The sequence below is a fragment of the Sapajus apella genome, unplaced genomic scaffold, assembly GCF_009761245.1.
Source record: "Sapajus apella isolate SASKATOON/1434 unplaced genomic scaffold, GSC_monkey_1.0 scaffold94, whole genome shotgun sequence".
In the NCBI taxonomy this organism is placed as follows: Eukaryota; Metazoa; Chordata; class Mammalia; order Primates; family Cebidae; genus Sapajus; species Sapajus apella.
The window spans coordinates 79,191-96,089 of record NW_022437034.1 but is presented as its reverse complement, the minus strand read 5'-3'; the positions used below and the strand labels follow the sequence as shown (position 1 = coordinate 96,089).

Below are 16,899 nucleotides of genomic sequence, written 5' to 3'. Positions count from 1 at the left end.
CAACAATATCAGTCATTCAGCAAAGTAAAACACAATAAAAAGGAGCTACCAAGTCTGGGCGCGGTGACTCACACCTGTAATCCTAGCACTTTGGCAAGCCAAGGCAGGTGAATCATCTAAGGTCGGGAGTTCAAGACCAGTCTTGCCAAGATGGCAAAACCCTGTTTCTAACAAAAATACAAAAATTAGCCATGAGTGGTGGGGCACGCCTGTAATCCCAGCTACTAGGGAGGTTCAGGAAGGAGACTCACTTGAACCTGGGAGGTGGAGGTTGCAGTGAGCTACCCATGTTGGTGGAGAGAAGAGAGTGTTGTGATAAAGTTACTGTTAAATTTCCAAGAGGCAACTGTTGGTGAGAGTATTCTTGAATTCTCAGGTCACGGACAGAAGAGGTTCAAAGCCCCATAGGTTTTTGTTATAGTAGACAAATTTGGCTTCTATTCATGTGATATGCTTATAGAAAACAGAAAAATCAAGTATTTAAACAACTTTTTAATTGCCCTACTTCAAAAAACCAGAAGAATGCTGAAGGCATACATTTTTATTCTGGTTGTACAAAAATATAGCATCTACTCCTAATGTCAGTGAATACTATTCTGACATTTAATTATTTTTCTAATATATTCACTAACTTCTTGCTGGTATACAGACTTCATAATTGTTCTACAGTTCTACTTGAAACATAGACAATATGATATATGACTGGTATGAAAATAATAAAACACAATCATTATACCTAGAATAGTCTTTCTAGAATATTTTTTAAGAGAATCACAGAAAAATTGACTCGATTTTTAAAGAGAATAAAACAAGTGGATCCTTACATACTGAAAATGCAATAATAGCTTTACTATGTATCAGAAATAACCAGATAGAAGTTTGGTTTAAAGTCTGATATCTCAGTAAAGTTGTTAAAAAACAGAAAGATGCAAAAAACATCAGAATAAAAATGTAAAAGATATAAAGAGAAGGTTATAAAAGAAAGTTCAGCTGGAAAAATATAACAGTGTTCCTAAATGAGAAAGTCAACCTTAGAAGACTAGTCACAAATCTCTCCCCCAGTCTATTCAAATTTAGCTTGTTTCTAAGGTTCTTATGCAAGAGTCAATGAGGCCAGGTGCGGTGGCTCACGTCTGTAATCTCAGCACTTTGGGAGGCCGAGGCGGGCAGATCACAAGGTCAAGAGATCGAAATCGTCCCAGCCAACATAGTGAAACCCCGTCTCTACTAAAATATAAAAATTAGCTGGGCATGGTGGCGGGTGTCTGTAGTCCCAGCTACCCAGGAGGCTGAGGCAGGAGAATTGCTTGAACCCGGGAGGCGGAGGTTGCAGTGAGCAAAGATGGCACTACTGCGCTCTAGCCTGGGCGACAGGCTTTGCTAGTTACAATGCAAACTGAATTATCACTCTTAGCTTAGTATTTTGTCTCTATTTTTTAAACTACTAACAAGAACTGGCCGAGTGGCTCTCGCATGTACTCTCAGTTCTTTGGGAGGTTGAGGTGGGTGGATCACTTGAGGTCAGGAGTTTGAGACCAGCCTGGCCAACATGGTGAAATCCTGCCTCTACTAAAAGTACAAAAATTAGGGCCAGGCAAGGTGGTAATCCCAGCACTTTTGGAGGCCAGAGCAGGAGGATCACCTGAGGTCAGAAGTTTGAGGCCAGCCTGGCCAACACAGTAAAATCCTGTCTCTATGAAAAATACAAAAGTTAGGTGGTGACGGTGCACACCTGTAGTTCCAGCTACTGGGGAGGCTGAGGCATGAGAATAACCTGAACCACAGAGGTTGCAGTGAGCTGAAATTGCACTGCCACACTCCAGCCAGGGTGACAACAGCAAAAGTCCGTTTCAAAAAAAATCAACCCCAAGGCATCGGGAGGTCAAGGCAGCGGGACTGCTTGAGTCCAGGAGTTAAAGACCAGCCTGGGCAATAAAATGAGACGCCGTCTCTACCAAAAAACCCAGAAAACTAGTTGGTGTGGTGGTGAGTGCCAATGATTTCAGCTCCTTGGGAGGCTGAGGTTAAGAGGATTGCTTGATCCTAGAAGGTCAAGGCTGCAGTGAGTTGTGCCACTGTGCTTTAGCCTGGGTGACAGAACAAGCCCCTGTCACAAAACACAGAGACAAATTTAACACCCTAACTCTTAGTTTGAGTATACCCAAACTGCTACATATCATTATCTCCACCAAGGACAGGCTAAAATTGTAATGGCTTTTTAAATTTGAAATATATGAGGGGCACAGGCAGGGCCTTGCAGCCCTGCAGCCTCTTCAGGCTCAGTCCCCTCCTAAAGAAAAGAAAAAATAATAATAAGAAGAAATTTAAAACATATCTATAAGGTGTATATAATTTTTAAATTTAAAAATTAATATTAGAAGGAGCAAGATTACATGATTTAAAAAAATTTTAAGGCTCAAAAAGTTAAAAAGATCTAAGTCACAGCACCAAAAAAAAAAAAAAAGTAAAAAAGGCTGAGGGTGGTGGCTCATGCTTGTAATCCCAGTACTTTGGGAGGCAGAGGTGTGTAGATCACCTGAGGTCAGGAGATTGAGGCCATCCTGCCCAACACGGTGAAACCCCGTCTCTACTAAAAATACAAAAGAAAATTAGCAAGGCGTGGTGGTGAGCGCCTATAATCCCCGCTACTTGCGAGGCTGAAGCAGTAGAATTGCTTCAATCCAGGAGGCAGAGATTGCATTGAGCCAGGATCCTGCCATTACACTCCAGCCTGGGCAACTAGAGTGAAACTCTGTTTAATAATAAAATAAAATAAAAAGTGGCCAGTAACGCCTGTAATCCCGTAACTTTGGGAAACTGAGGCAGCAGATGACCTGAGGTCAGGAGTTCGAGACCAGCCTGGCCAATATAGTGAAACCCCATCTCCATTAAAAAACACAAAATTAGCTGGGCATGGTGGCAGGCACCTGTATGCCAACTTGGGAGGCTGAGGCAGGAGCTTGAACCTGGGAGGTGGAGGTTGCAGTGAGCCCACACACTGTGCCATTGCAATCCAGCCTGTGCAACAAGAGCAAAACTCTGTCTCAACAAGAAAAAAAAGCAAAAAAAAAAAAAAGTTAAATTAAATGAAAAACCAAACTAAGCTGAAGTATCCAAGCTGTAAATTATAATTTTTTAAAAAAGATTTTTTTTCTAAGTAAAAAATAAGTCCCTGTAATTCAATCTTACTTGTGAGGTTTCCAAAGGGAATACGGTGCTTTGTCAGTGCCACAAATGATCTGAGCAGCATAGAAATTCTAGATCAGATTCAGACCTAGGAGCAACATTCATGTCAAGTGCAGGGGGTTATCTTTCCAAAGAAAGGTCACTTTTGAGTTTATCAATAATCATGTAAGAGACAAAGTAAATTTTTCAAAACAAAATGATGGTGGCCAACCCCTAAAAAAAAAAAGTAACCAGTTAACATTATCTAAAGCTACCCACATATTACAAGAAAATGAGAATTTTACAATACAATTCAACCTTTGTAGAGGGATTAATGACTGAGTTCATACAACGGGGTTCTGAAGTGTTGGGGACGTCTTGATCTGGCCACTGGTTACATGGGTGTGTTCACTTTGTACTTCATTGGGCTGTACCCTTATGGCATATATACTTCTCTGTGGGTATATTATACTTGAATTTAAATTTCCTTGAAAAATGGACTCTATGAACGAGTAAACAAACTAACATAAAAGGAGTACTAATGGCACATTAGCAGACAATAAGCTTAAGTAAAGAAAAACAGATAAGTCAGTTTAATATTACCAATAATTAACAGTAACTTCTTGCCCACTGCCTAAATTTGATCACTGAGGAATAAAATGGCTGACTCACATTAGGAAGACATCACAGGCACCAAACAAGTAGCACCACCTTGTCTCTTTATCTTCCTGTCATGGTAACACACAAAGAGGTACTGTATTGGGCAGAAATGAGCAGTACCATGGTATAGCCCAGATATAACCAAGGCAGGGAATTAGGTAGAACCCAGGAAGAATGAAAAATGACAACAAAAAAGGGAATGGTTTTGAAGATTGGATACATGTATAAATCCAAGAAAGATGGTTTGAGGACTTTTGGATACTAGCTGCATCTCCAAACTTGGGTCACATCAGATAGAAGTGCTAAATAAAATGTTCACTTGCTGGGTTCGGTGTCTCATGCCTGTAATCCCAGCACTTTGGGAGGCGAAAGTGGGTGAATCACCGAGATCACACCACTGTACTCTATCCTGGGCAACAGAATGAGACTTCATCCCCCCCACCCACAAAAAAAAAAATAAATTCACTTGGAAGTATTCATTACCATACCTGCTCTACTGACCAAGACACAATGCTATAGATGGGAACTCATCATATGCCCAATGTGAAGCACTCAGTCATTGGAGCCAACGAAGCCATTCACGGTTTGACTTATTTTCCCTACTTCTGCCACTACCCCAGAAGCTGAAGAAGGGAAGTATAAAAAGAGTAACAGAAAGTCTCAAGTGATTCTCCTGCCTTGGCATCCTAAACCTCTGGGATTACACGTGTGAGTCACCGTGTACCTAGACGGGAAATTCTTTTTTATTTTTATTTTTTGATTTTTTGAGATGGAGTCTCACTCTATCACCCAGGCTGGAGTGCAGTGGCATGATCTTGGCTCACTGCAACCTCTGCCTCCTGGGTTCAAGTGATTCTCCTGCCTCAGCCTCCCAAGTAGCTGGGATTACAGACTTGCACCACCACGCCCAGCTGATTATTGTATTTTTAGCAAATACAGGGTTTCACCATGTTGGCTAGGCTGGTCTTGAACTCCGGGCCTCAAGTGATCCATCTGTTCAGCCTCCCAAAGTGCTGGGATTACAGGTGTGAGCCACTGAGCCTGGCCAGCTGGGAAATTCTTAAATGTGATTTACTTACCACGTGCAGCTAATTTTTAAAATACTTTTTGTTTTTGGTTTATTGTTTTTAATTTTCCTTTAATTTTGAAATTAATTTTCAACCTAATGGATTTAGATCACTTTTTGTTTTTTTTCTTGAGGCAGATCTCACTCTGTCACCAGGCTGGAGGGCAATGGCACAACCTCAGTTCACTGCAAACTCTGCCTCCCAGGTTCAAGAGATTCTAAGGTGCATCTAAGAATCTACATTACCCTTTTCCTCAAAATCTACTGAAGAACAAGATAACTGGTTCCTCACAAGATCCAAAGTGACAGCAGAGAAAAAAAGCGTTAAAAATTTCTGCCAAATACTAATAATTATGACAGAGGATTAATGACCATCTGGCAAGGAAACATTTCAAGGGAAGAATAAAACAGTGTTGAGAACATAGGCAAAACAACGTGAGAATGGCTCACGCCAGGTGCGGTAGCGTGTGCCTGTAGTCCCAGCTACTCGGGAGGCTGAGGTGGGAGGATCGCTTGAGCCCAGGAGTTCTGGGCTGCAGTGCGCTATGCCGATCAGGTGTCCGCACTAAGTTCGGCATCAATATGGTGACCTCCCCGGAGCGGGGAACCACCAGGTTGCCTAAGGAGGGGTGAACCAGCCCAGGTCGGAAATGGAGCAGGTCAAAACTCCCGTGCTGATCAGTAGTGGGATTGCGCCTGTGAATAGCCATTGCACTCCAGCCTGGGCATCATAGCGAGACGCTGTCTCTAAAAAAAAAGAAAAGAAAAGAAAAGAAAAAAAAAAAGAACAGTTCATAAAGTGGTGCTGGCCAGTTAGAATTTGCTGTTAGACTTTTTGTGTGTGATCATTAAAAAGAGAAGCAATAGATCTCTCTTCCAAGAGAAGAAGACAAGAGGGCTGGGCATGGTGGCTCATGCCTGTAATCCCAGCATTTTGAGAGGAGGTGGAGGTGGGCAGATCACTTGAGGTCAGGATTTCAAGACCAGCCTGGGCAACATGGCAAAGGCTGAGGCAGGAAAATCACTTGAACCAGGGAGGAAGAAGTTGCAATGAGCTGAGATCACACCACTGCACAAGTCTGGGCAACAGAGCACAATTAAGGAAAAAAAACAAAAGGGAGACAAGAGAAACACAAATTAAAAATGAAAAAAGAAAGCGGATTAGGACAGAACTCTAATACTGTTAACAAACCTAAGCATACAAATGGATGAAATGATGCTTGATATAGATTAATGTTTTATAATAAAAACACAAAAAAATTACAGTATCCAAGGTGAAAAGTTTGGAGCAAAGCAATTCACTACTTGCATGTGTATTTGATTTCTTAGTTCAAAATTCTTTTTTTTTTTTTTTTTTTTGAGACGGAGTTTCACTCTTGTTACCCAGGCTGGAGTGCAATGGCGCAATCTCAGCTCACCACAACCTCCGCCTCCCGGGTTCAGGCAATTCTCCTGCCTCAGCCTCCTTAGTAGCTGGGATTACAGGCACGCACCACCATGCCCAGCTAATTTTTTGTATTTTTTTAGTAGAGACGGGGTTTCACCGTGTTGACCAGGATGGTCTCGATCTCTTGACCTCGTGATCCACCCGCCTCGGCCTCCCAAAGTGCTGGGATTACAGGCTTGAGCCACCGCGCCCGGCCTAGTTCAAAATTCTTGACCTTTATTTCCTCCCTCACCCACATACAGTCGACCCAATTGCACTAATGTCATTCAAAATAACTTCACAGTAAATTTCTACAAACTATGTAGCACACAGACAGATCTAATTCTCTGTTTAAAATTGTCTTAAAATTTTTCCCACTTTCCTTCATGGACGTTTTTTAATTCCAATTTTCATTCAACCTCTACCTAAGTTCAAGTGTGGGGTGGACAACTCCAGCAGATTCCTAGCTCTAATAACTCAGTTTCCATGCCTTAGCAAATAGCTAATAATGAATACCACAGCCACACTTTATCAAGATACCAATTCAAATTAAAGATACTCAACTTTCTTTTCTCTTTGTAGGCAGGACTCGTTCTGTCACTCAGGCTGGAGTGCAGTGGCCTGAGAATGGCTCACTACAACCTCCTCCTCCTAGACTCAAGCCATTGTCCTGCCTGAGTCTCCCAAGGAGCTGGGACCACAGACACACACCACCACACTCAGATAATTTTTAAATTTTATTTTTTGTAAAGTCTCACTATGTTGCGAAGGCTGGTCTCCAACTACTGGGCTCTAGTGATCCTCCCACCTTAGCCTCCCAAAGTGCTGGGATTAACTACAGTTATACAGATAATGAGGCACTGCGCTCACTTGGGAATTTTTTGTTTGTTTGTTTTGGTTTTTTTTTTGAGACAGACTGTGGCTCTGTTGCCCAGGCTGGAGTGTAGTGGCACAATCTGCAACCTCTGCCTCCCGGGTTGAAGCGATTCTTGCGCTTCAGCCCCTGGTTAGCTGGGACTACGAGTGCACGCGACCATGCCTGGCTAATTTTTTGTATTTTGGTAGAGACCAGGTTTCACTATGTTGTCCAGGCTGGTCTTGAACTCCTCAGGTCCCAAAGTTCTGGGATTACAGGCATGAGCCACCATGCCCAGCCCTAAAACACGTTTTCTAAATAGTCGTATACAAGCTCCATATTAATTGAGTCAACACTAATTTATTAAGTGCTAATTCTAGGCTCAGTATTACAATATGCAAAAGCAGTGAACAATATGTATTTTAAATAAGATAACCTGGAAAGATTGGAAAAATAAAGTTTGACTAACATTATGATTTTTCTGACATATATAATCAGTAAAGAAACCTATTTTTTTTTTCATACAAAGGCAATAGTATGGCTTGGTGAGGTGGCTCACGTCTGTAATCCCAGCACTTTGGGAGGCCGAGGCAGACAGATCACCTGAGGCCAGAAGTTCGAGACCAGCCTGACCAACATGGAGACCCCTGTCTCTACTAAAAATGCAAAATTAGCCAGGTGTGGTGGCACATGCCTGTAATCCTGTAATCCTAGCTACTCAGGAGGCTGAGGCGGGAGAATTTCTTGAACCCCGTAGGTATAGGTTGTAGTGAGCCAAGATCACACCATTACACTCCAAGATCACACCATTACACTCTAGTGTAGGCAACAAGAGTGAAACTCAGTCTCAAAAAAAAAAAAAAGAAATGCAATAGTATTACATAGTTTTGTTATCACTTTTGAATCGTCATTAGTAGATAGCAAAATTTTCATTATGCTGCTCAGCAGCAGTGCTTTATTTCATTTATTATTGGATTATTTTTGCATTTGTGAAAAGAGCCACATATATATTAGTATATACAAAGGTATTCTTCACATTCTGAAAAGATATATTGCACAAGAGAAAATAAGATAGCAGTTCAAATATACCTGCTTCATGAAAAATGCCAAATACCTCCTGTACCTAATAACCCTAAGGATTTAAATAGAATGTTGCCACTGGGGCTGGTGGCTCACACCTGTAATCCCAGGGCTTTGGGAGACTGGGGCAGGCAGAGGCTTGAGTTCAAGACAAGCTTGGGCAACATAGCAAAACCTCGACTCTACAAAAAAGAAGAAAAAATTAACCAGGCATGGTGGCGTGCCCATGTAGTCCTTGCTAATTGCCAGGCTAATGTGGGTGGATCACTTGAGCCCAGGGGCTCAAGACTGTAGTAAACTATGTATTAGTGCAGTGGTCCCTAACCTTTTGAGCACCAGGGGCCCATTTCATGGAAGACAATTTTTCCATGAACATGGGGCTAGGGAGAGAGGTTTTGGGATGACTCAAGTGCATTACACTTATTAGGTACTTTATTTCTATTATTATTACATTATAATATATAATAAAGTAATCATACAACTCACCATAATGTAGAATCAGCAGGAGCCCTGAGCTTGTTTTCCTACTACTAGGTGGTCCCATTGGGGGGGACAGGAGACAGTGACAGATCATCAAGCATCAGATTCAGGAGAGCGCAACCTACATCCCTCACATGTACAGTTCACAATAGGGTTTGCAATCCTATTAGAATCTAATGCCACTGCTGATCTTACAGGAGGCAGAGCTGAGGTGGTAATGTTAGCAGTGGGCAGTGGCTATAAATATAGATGAAGCTTCACTTCCTCACCTGCCGCTCACCTCCTGCCATGAGGTCAGGTTCCTACTAGTCCATGGCCGAGGGGTTAGGGACCCCCGTGTTAGTGCCCTCTAACCCGGGCAACACAGACAGACTCATCTCCAAAACAAACAAATAAAACTTCCCTAGGGAAAAATACTAAACAGAAAGTTGCTAGCAAAATATTTAAAATACAGGAATTATTTGCCTTTTTTTTTTTTTTTTTTTTTTTTTTTTGAGAAGGAGTTTTGCTTTTGTTGCCCAGACTCCCGAGTAGCTGTGATTACAGGCATGTGCCACCACCCCCGGCTAATTTTGTATTTTTAGTAGAGATGGGGTTTTTTCATCATGTTAGCCAGGATGGTCTTGAACTCCCAGCCTCAGGTCATCTGCGTGCCTCAGCTTCCCAAACTGCTGGGATTACAGGCGTGAGCCACTGCACCCGGCCTATATTTACCTTCTTTTTTTTTTTTTCCTTTTAAAAAATATTTTCTTTCTCTTTTTAAGACGGGGTTTCACCATGTTAGTCAGGCTGGTCTTGAACTCCTGACCTCAGGTGATCTGCCCGCCTTGGCCTCCAAAGTGCTTGGATTACAGGCGTGACCCACCACACCCAGCTATTTGCCTTCTTAAGAAAAAAAAAACAAAACTATATACGACAGTTCTTTATATCACTGTGATTAATGTTATATTAGAAAAGGTTTTAAAGACAGGAAAAAGAAATCATTTCCAATCCCACCAATAAGCCTAGTTACCTTGCTCTCCTTTGGATACTCTCTGTAAGGGAAGCCAGCTGCTTCATCATGAGGACATACTCATTCCTTGCTACTTAATAAACAATTCAGAAATAGCTAACAGATACAGTTCAATAAATCTGTAACAACCATCAGTGCCAGATATTGGGAACCAATTGTGTGCTTTATTTCATCAAATGTACAAGGTACTATGTATAGGCCAGACACAAAAGAACAAAACAAAATAAAACTATACTGTTTGAGAAATCTATAACTGGCAGGAGAAAGGCGGAGAGCAAGAAAATTATTACCACAAAGCCAGCATGGGAGATTTATAAGAGAATCTAGTTTATTTCATTTTTAATTTTTTTAAGTGATGTGGGTGGGGTCTTGCTATGTTGCTCAGGCTGGAGTGCAGTGGCTGGCTATGGATTCACAGGAGCCATCATAGTGCACGGTGACCTTGAACTACTGGCCTCAACCTCTGGAGGTGATAAAAGACACTGTAGCTTCCTCCTTGCTCTCTTTTCATTCACTCACTCTGGGGGAAACCAAGCTGCCGTATTATGAAAACATTTAAGATGAGGAAGAACTGAGGCCTCCAGCCAACAGCCATCAAAGAACGAAGTCCTCCTGCAAGTGAGCTTGGAAGTGGGCCCTCCAGCTGCATCACTCTTCCCCAGTCAAGTTTTCAGATGATTGCATCCTCATACGAGCCTATGCCAGAAGCACTGCTTGGTTTCCTAACTCACTAAAACTGCAGGAGATAATACCTGTTTGTTATTCAAAGATGCTGAACAGCGACAGATAACGAATACAGGTCTTATCAGTTAGTTCCTTAAATACTATTTATAAAACATAAACCAGATAACACATCTCTGTGTAAAATACTTCAAAGCCTTCATGTTACTCCTGGGCTAAAATCCGCAGTTTCTCACTATGGCCTACAAAATAATTCACCTTTTTACCCCCACCTGGTTCAATTAAGTATCTTCTTAATTTCAAATAATTCTGCTTTCTTAACCCAAGACCTTTTTTCTTGCTGTTTTCTCTGCTTAGGAATTCTACTCCCTGCTTATCCTCTGCATACTTAGTTCCTTTTTGTCACTCCTTTCTCAGCTCAAATGTAAAGGCATTCCCTGATAACCCACGCTGCTATCTTCTTTTTTGAGATGGAGTTTCACTTTCGTCATGCAGTGGCATGATCGGGGCTCACTGGGTTAAAGCAATTCTCCTGCCTCAGCCTCCCTAGTAGCTGGGACCACAGGCACCTGTCACCACCCCTGGCTAATTTTTGCATTTTTAGTAGAGGCCTCACACACACACACACAAAATAAATGAATAAATAAAATAAAGGTCACTCTGGCTATTGAAAGTGTATAAGTATCAGCTCTGGATAACAAGCTTCAAAACAATCTATAAATAGGAAACACTTACCCACTTAGCAATTGGACACCCATGAGAGCTTTTCCCTTCTTTGCCGGTGTACACTACTATTTCTATCCTTATTGCATTTCCTTTTTCACCATACCTGAGTATAAAACACAGTGAAGGGAATGTACTAATTAATTACAATGTGTATTTGAAGGCTTCAGCTTTAAACATGTTAATGTGTTTAAGATCTAGATGTACAGAAGTTCAAAAATCAAACACTCCTCATGATTTACTTTTGTTAAACATTTGCTTTTGTGTGGCAGGTATTTTGAGCTGTTATCCAGTCCTACTCACTTATCCTTAAAGATCACTCTTTAAAAACAGGCTGACTGCAAGACAAGCAATGGGGATGTCGGGTATGCAGTGTCAAGGGTGGTAATTTGACCTATTTCGACCATTATACAATATAAAAAGTCCTTCTGAGTTTATCAAAGACAATTAGCCATGCTTTGTGGGTGCTCTTTTATATGCCCAACAGCTTGTATGATGGGTGACTCAGGAGGAACAGCAGGACACCCCTCCTTTGTTGGGCCCTAAGAAACATCCAACTCATACTCCTGAACATTTTTCAATCATGTCATTTGTTCCCACAGATGATTTTTCTGCATTGAGTCAGATCCACAGTAAGAATGATTTTAACAGGGAAGCGTATTTCCTCACCTATTCTCCATGATTTCCCTGACAGCAGCAACACTGGGTCCTGCCCCAAGGTGTGTATAATATGGGCCTTTGTCTTTTTGTATTACACGATCTGTGGAAGGAATAAGATTATTAGACCCAAAGCTTTACAGAATTGCATAGGGGACAGGAGAAGCTATTTTTATATTTTTTGTTCCCCCTCAATTCAGAACCATGAATCTTGACAAGGTTTTGGTAAGCTTTGATAATTAATGTCAAGGACAACAGGCCATGGAATTTAGCTTTTAATGTTCCTTTCTTCCTGCCCCTAACGAATTCTTTCTTCCTCTGAAAGTCAGAGGAGAAAAAAACTATTTTAAGATGTGGGTCATATGTATACTCCTATCTCCTGCTTAAAAAAAACTGTATTAATTGAGATATAATGTTAAAAGTTATCCAAGAGCAATAATTCTTAAAGGTTGGCCTCAGAATTCTATTAAAATTGAGCAGAGCAATTTCATTGCAGACAATTTATTCTGTTATACAATTATCAGAAAGAGAGCAAAACACTCTTAACATCTGTCAATAACATGTAGTTTAAATAAATCATGGGATGTTTATATAGTGGATTACAATAAATCTACTGAAACAGCACTTACAAAATATTTAAAAATCGACAATATAATTACATTTAAAAACCAAGTTGAAAAATTGTTTTAAATTTTTGTAAAAATGGAAACAAAACTAAAATCAATAATCTTTTACATAGAAAACCATAACAAAAGTTTTATCTTCAGAGAATGAGAGTATGGGAAGATGTTTGTGTCATATTTCTATACCACTGGAATTTTTGTGAGGATTTAATTTTGTGTTTCTTTAAATATGACTTTTTTTTTTTTTTCCCCCGAGACGGAGTCTTGCTCTGTGGCCCAGGTTGGAGTGAAGTGGCATGATCTCAGCTCCCTGCAACCTCTGCCTCCTGGGTCCCGGTTTAAGCAATTCTGCCTCAGCCTCCTGAGTAGCTGGGATTACAGGCACACATCACCATGCCCAGCTAATTTTTACTGTGGTACACTACTATTTCTATCCTTATTCCATTTCTTTTTGACCTTGCCTGAGTATAAAACACAGTGAAGGGAATGCACTAATTAATTTTTTAGTATTTTTTTAGTACAGACGGAGTTTCACCAGGTTGGCCAGATTGGTCTTGAACGCCTGACCTCGTGATCCGCCCACCTCGGCCTCCCAAAGTGCAAGGATTATAGTCCTGAGCCACCGCGCCCAGCCTAAGAAAGTTTTTTTTAACTTGGACCCTTAGACTCATGTGTAACAAGAATTACTGGGTAATTTCTGCATTTCATGAATTTCTAGCTATGGTATACCTACACCAAAAAGTCATTTTGATTAGATGTCAAATACTAGCAGAATTACTTCTGTAGCTTCTTTCTAATTTTTTTTTTTTTGAGACGGAGTTTTGCTCTTGTTGTTCAGGCTGGAAAGCAGTGTCACCACCTTGACTCACTGAAACCTTCGCCTCCAGGGTTCAAGTGATTCTCCTGTCTTAGCCTCCCAAGAAGCTGGGATTACAGGCATGTGCCACCACGCTGGCTAATTTTGTACTTTTAGTAGAGACTGGAGCAATCTCGGCTCACCACAGTCTCTGCCTCCCAGGTTCAAGCGATTCTCTTGCCTCAGCCTCCCGAGTAGCTGGGACTGCAGGCGCGCGCCACCACACCCAGCTCATTTTGTATTTTTAGTAGAGATGGGGTTTCTCCATGTTGGCCAGGCTGGTCTGGAACTCCTGACCTCAGGTGATCCGCCCACCTCAGCATCCCAAAAGTGCTGGGATTACAGGTGTGAGTCACCATGCCCAGCCTACTTCTGTGGCTTCTTAAGAAATATACACTTGATAGATTTTATCTTATTCTTAGTGATCTACAGCAGTGAATTTGAACCCAGGGAATGTTGCCGCTAAGGAGACTCTTGGAAATACCTGGAGACATTTTTGGTGTGACAATTCAGCAGTTATGTGTGTGCACTACTACTGGCATCTAGTGGATAGAGGTTAGGGGTGCTGCTAAACATTCCATAATGCACAAGACAGCTCCTCACAACAAAGAATTATGAAGGATAAAATACCAGTAGTGCTTAGTTTGAAGAATCCTAATCTAGTGAGGAATTACTCTATTTTGCTAGAACATAATTCTGCCATGGAAATTCTTTACCCTCAAATATGATAGTACTACTTGGGATGATTTGGTAAAAGTGACTGGGTAGGTCACTTTTTGTTTCTCTGTCTTTAAGTGCCTTTTTCTACACAATGAACACAATAAATTCACATGTAGTGATTTGCTAAAGACATGTTAGTGGCAGTAAATAAAATGGCTAAGTCCATTGCAGGTACTTATTCAACTTTGAATGCCTGGCTATCTATTCCTAAATGCTGTGACTAGTTATTTTGCATTAAAAAAAAAGGGTCTTCAAACTAGAAAATCATCCTTTTAGAACCACGCACACAGAAAAAGTAGTCTAGCTCAGGTATATAAACATTAATGGCACGTATTTGTTGAACTAGAGGCCTTATTTCCATTTGTAAGGATATTCAGAAAAGTGTTCTCCCTTTCATAATTCAGATTTATTAAGCAACATTGTGTAAGTTTTAAGGATAGGCTGTGGGGTTGAAGACTGCTGTCTCTAAGTCCCAGTTCAGTTACTGGATAGTTATGAAAGTCTCTGTGCTTCAGCTTCTGTATTTGCATAACAGGGATAATAAGCCCCTCCCTCTGAAGAGCTGCTGTGAACATAACAAGTCAAGGGCAAGGCACAGTATCAAACTTGTAGTAAGGGCTCCAGAATGGAAGCCAGTAACAGGATTACATCCTTCTCTCTTTAATTCAAGAATCTTATTCTCCCAATTCAACTCCACTCAGACAACATTGTCACTCTTTCCAAACTGTGAAATTCTTCTCATAGCAGCCTATCCTTGATAACTGGCACATCGTAGTTTGTCAAAACTGTGTTAGCTGGGGTGGTGGCTCACGCCTGTAATCCCAACACATGAAGAAGCCAAGGCTCAAGGATCACTGAGACCAAGAGTTTGAGACTAGTCTGGGTAACAAAGTGAGACCCCATATCCACAAACAAACAAAATAAACAAAAACAAAAACCTAAAAAACACTGTGTATTGAATGAGCAGAAAAATGGAAGGATATTATTTATGAAAAACAGTGTACTTTGGAAAAACAAGAATCAAATATTATCACTACATTACACTATTTTTTCTTTGAGATGGAGTGTCACTCTGTCGCCAGGCTGAAGTACTGTGGCACAATCTTGGCTCACTGCAACCTCCGTCTCCCAGGTTCAAGCCATTCTCCTGCCTCAGCCTCTTGAGAAACTGGGATTATAGGCACCCACCACCACGCCTGGCTATTTTTTGTATTTTTAGTAGAGACAGCATTTCACCATGTTGGCCAGGCTGGTTTCGAACTCCTGACCTCAGGTGATCCACCCGCCTCAGCCTCCCAAAGTGCTGGGATTACAGGCATGAGCCACTGCACCCAGCCACACTACACTATATTTTCTATCGGCATGATATACTTATCCTCCCTAACAATTCATCCTGGAATGTAATATTGAACCACCTATTTCCATTAAAAATATCTCTGTGCCTCAGTATAACAAAGAATTATGAAGGCAAGTATTGAGTCTTTATGATTTGGAGCCATATTTAAAATAAGACTTTCAATAACTAAACCTATTTGGATGAAGTTCAAAACAGATTTTTTTTTTACAAAATTTATTCTATCACACTTGTATAATGATAGACAAAATAATGGGGCTTCAAGCAGCCTAATGAATCTTAATGACACAATCTATTTAATTTCCCTATTTTTTTACAGGTATATTAGAGTTGACAGGTTTCTTTAGAAGTATGCTTACCTGATATTTGACCATAGACAGTAACTAATCAGTACAGTATAGCATTCAAATTAAGCTTTCACATGTTTCAAACAGAGAAAATTTCTCATATGATCTACCCGAGAATCTTTCCCCAGTAATATTTTCTCAGGGCTTTTAACACACTAATAAAACTAAATGTTTCAGAATTTTCTCTTTCAATGACTCCTAAGGCACAAAAATGTCTAAATACATTGGTTAGCAATCAGCCCATGAGTCAGGTATTAGCACATGACTCATGTTAGCCCACGGGTTAGTCTTTGATTTTTTGAAATAGGAAATCAGTATTTATCAAACAAATTTGTTAAAAATGTTGAAACTCGGCCAGGCGCAGTGGCTCACACCTGTAATCCCAGCACTTTGGGAGGCTGAGGTGGGTGGATCACCTGAGGTCGGGGGCTCAAGACCAGCCTCGCCAACATGGTGAAACCCTGTCTCTACTAAAAATACAAAAATTAGCTGGGCATGGTGGCATATGCCCATAACCCCAGCTACTCAAGAAACTGAGGCAGGAGAGTTGCTTGAACTGGGAGACAGAGGTTGCAGTGAGCCGAGATTGCACCACCGCACTCCAGCCTGGTGACAGAGTGAGACTCCATCCCCAAAAAAAAAAACAACAAAGTTAAAACTCAAAAAGGCTTATAAATTCAAATGGCCAAGTTTATGGAATTTCTTTATACATAGATATATTTTGTATTGCAGAGAAATGGAAAGATATTATTTCAGAATATCAACTGCTCTTTGGACAAAGAAGACAGTAATGGATAGAACACAAAAGCACTGGATACTGAGAAAGGCATAAATCAGCTTCAGTTCTAGGGTAGGACAGCAACTGCCACCAAAATATTTTATAACAGTTAAGTTGTACATATGTTTTACATTCTCCATATGTATCTTCTAACTCACACACACAAAAATATAATGCAAGGATTGTAGGTTGACATTTTTTTAATATAGGAAGAATAAACAAACTGTAATAAATAATTAAGGTGATTCTTTTTTTTTTTTGAGATAGGGTCTTGCTCTGTTGCCCAATCTGGAGGGCAGTGGTATAATCTCAGCTCATTGCAACCTCCACCTTCCAGGTTCAAGCAATTCTCCTGCCTCAGCCACCCGAGTAGCTGGGATTATAGGTGTGTACCACCAAGCCCAACTACATTTTT

At 40.8% G+C, this 16,899-nt stretch overlaps 1 protein-coding gene across 1 annotated transcript in view; it reads right to left on the bottom strand.

The window, feature by feature from the left end:
- Nucleotides 1-16,899, bottom strand: part of TET1 (tet methylcytosine dioxygenase 1) — a 129,180-nt gene that overhangs the window by 33,541 nt on the left and 78,740 nt on the right. The window contains exons 4-5 of the mRNA XM_032256155.1: nucleotides 11,819-11,909; nucleotides 11,162-11,255 (exon numbers count right to left, since the gene is read on the bottom strand). Coding sequence (XP_032112046.1) covers nucleotides 11,162-11,255; nucleotides 11,819-11,909 — 185 coding nt within the window. The remainder of the gene's footprint in view (nucleotides 1-11,161; nucleotides 11,256-11,818; nucleotides 11,910-16,899) is intronic.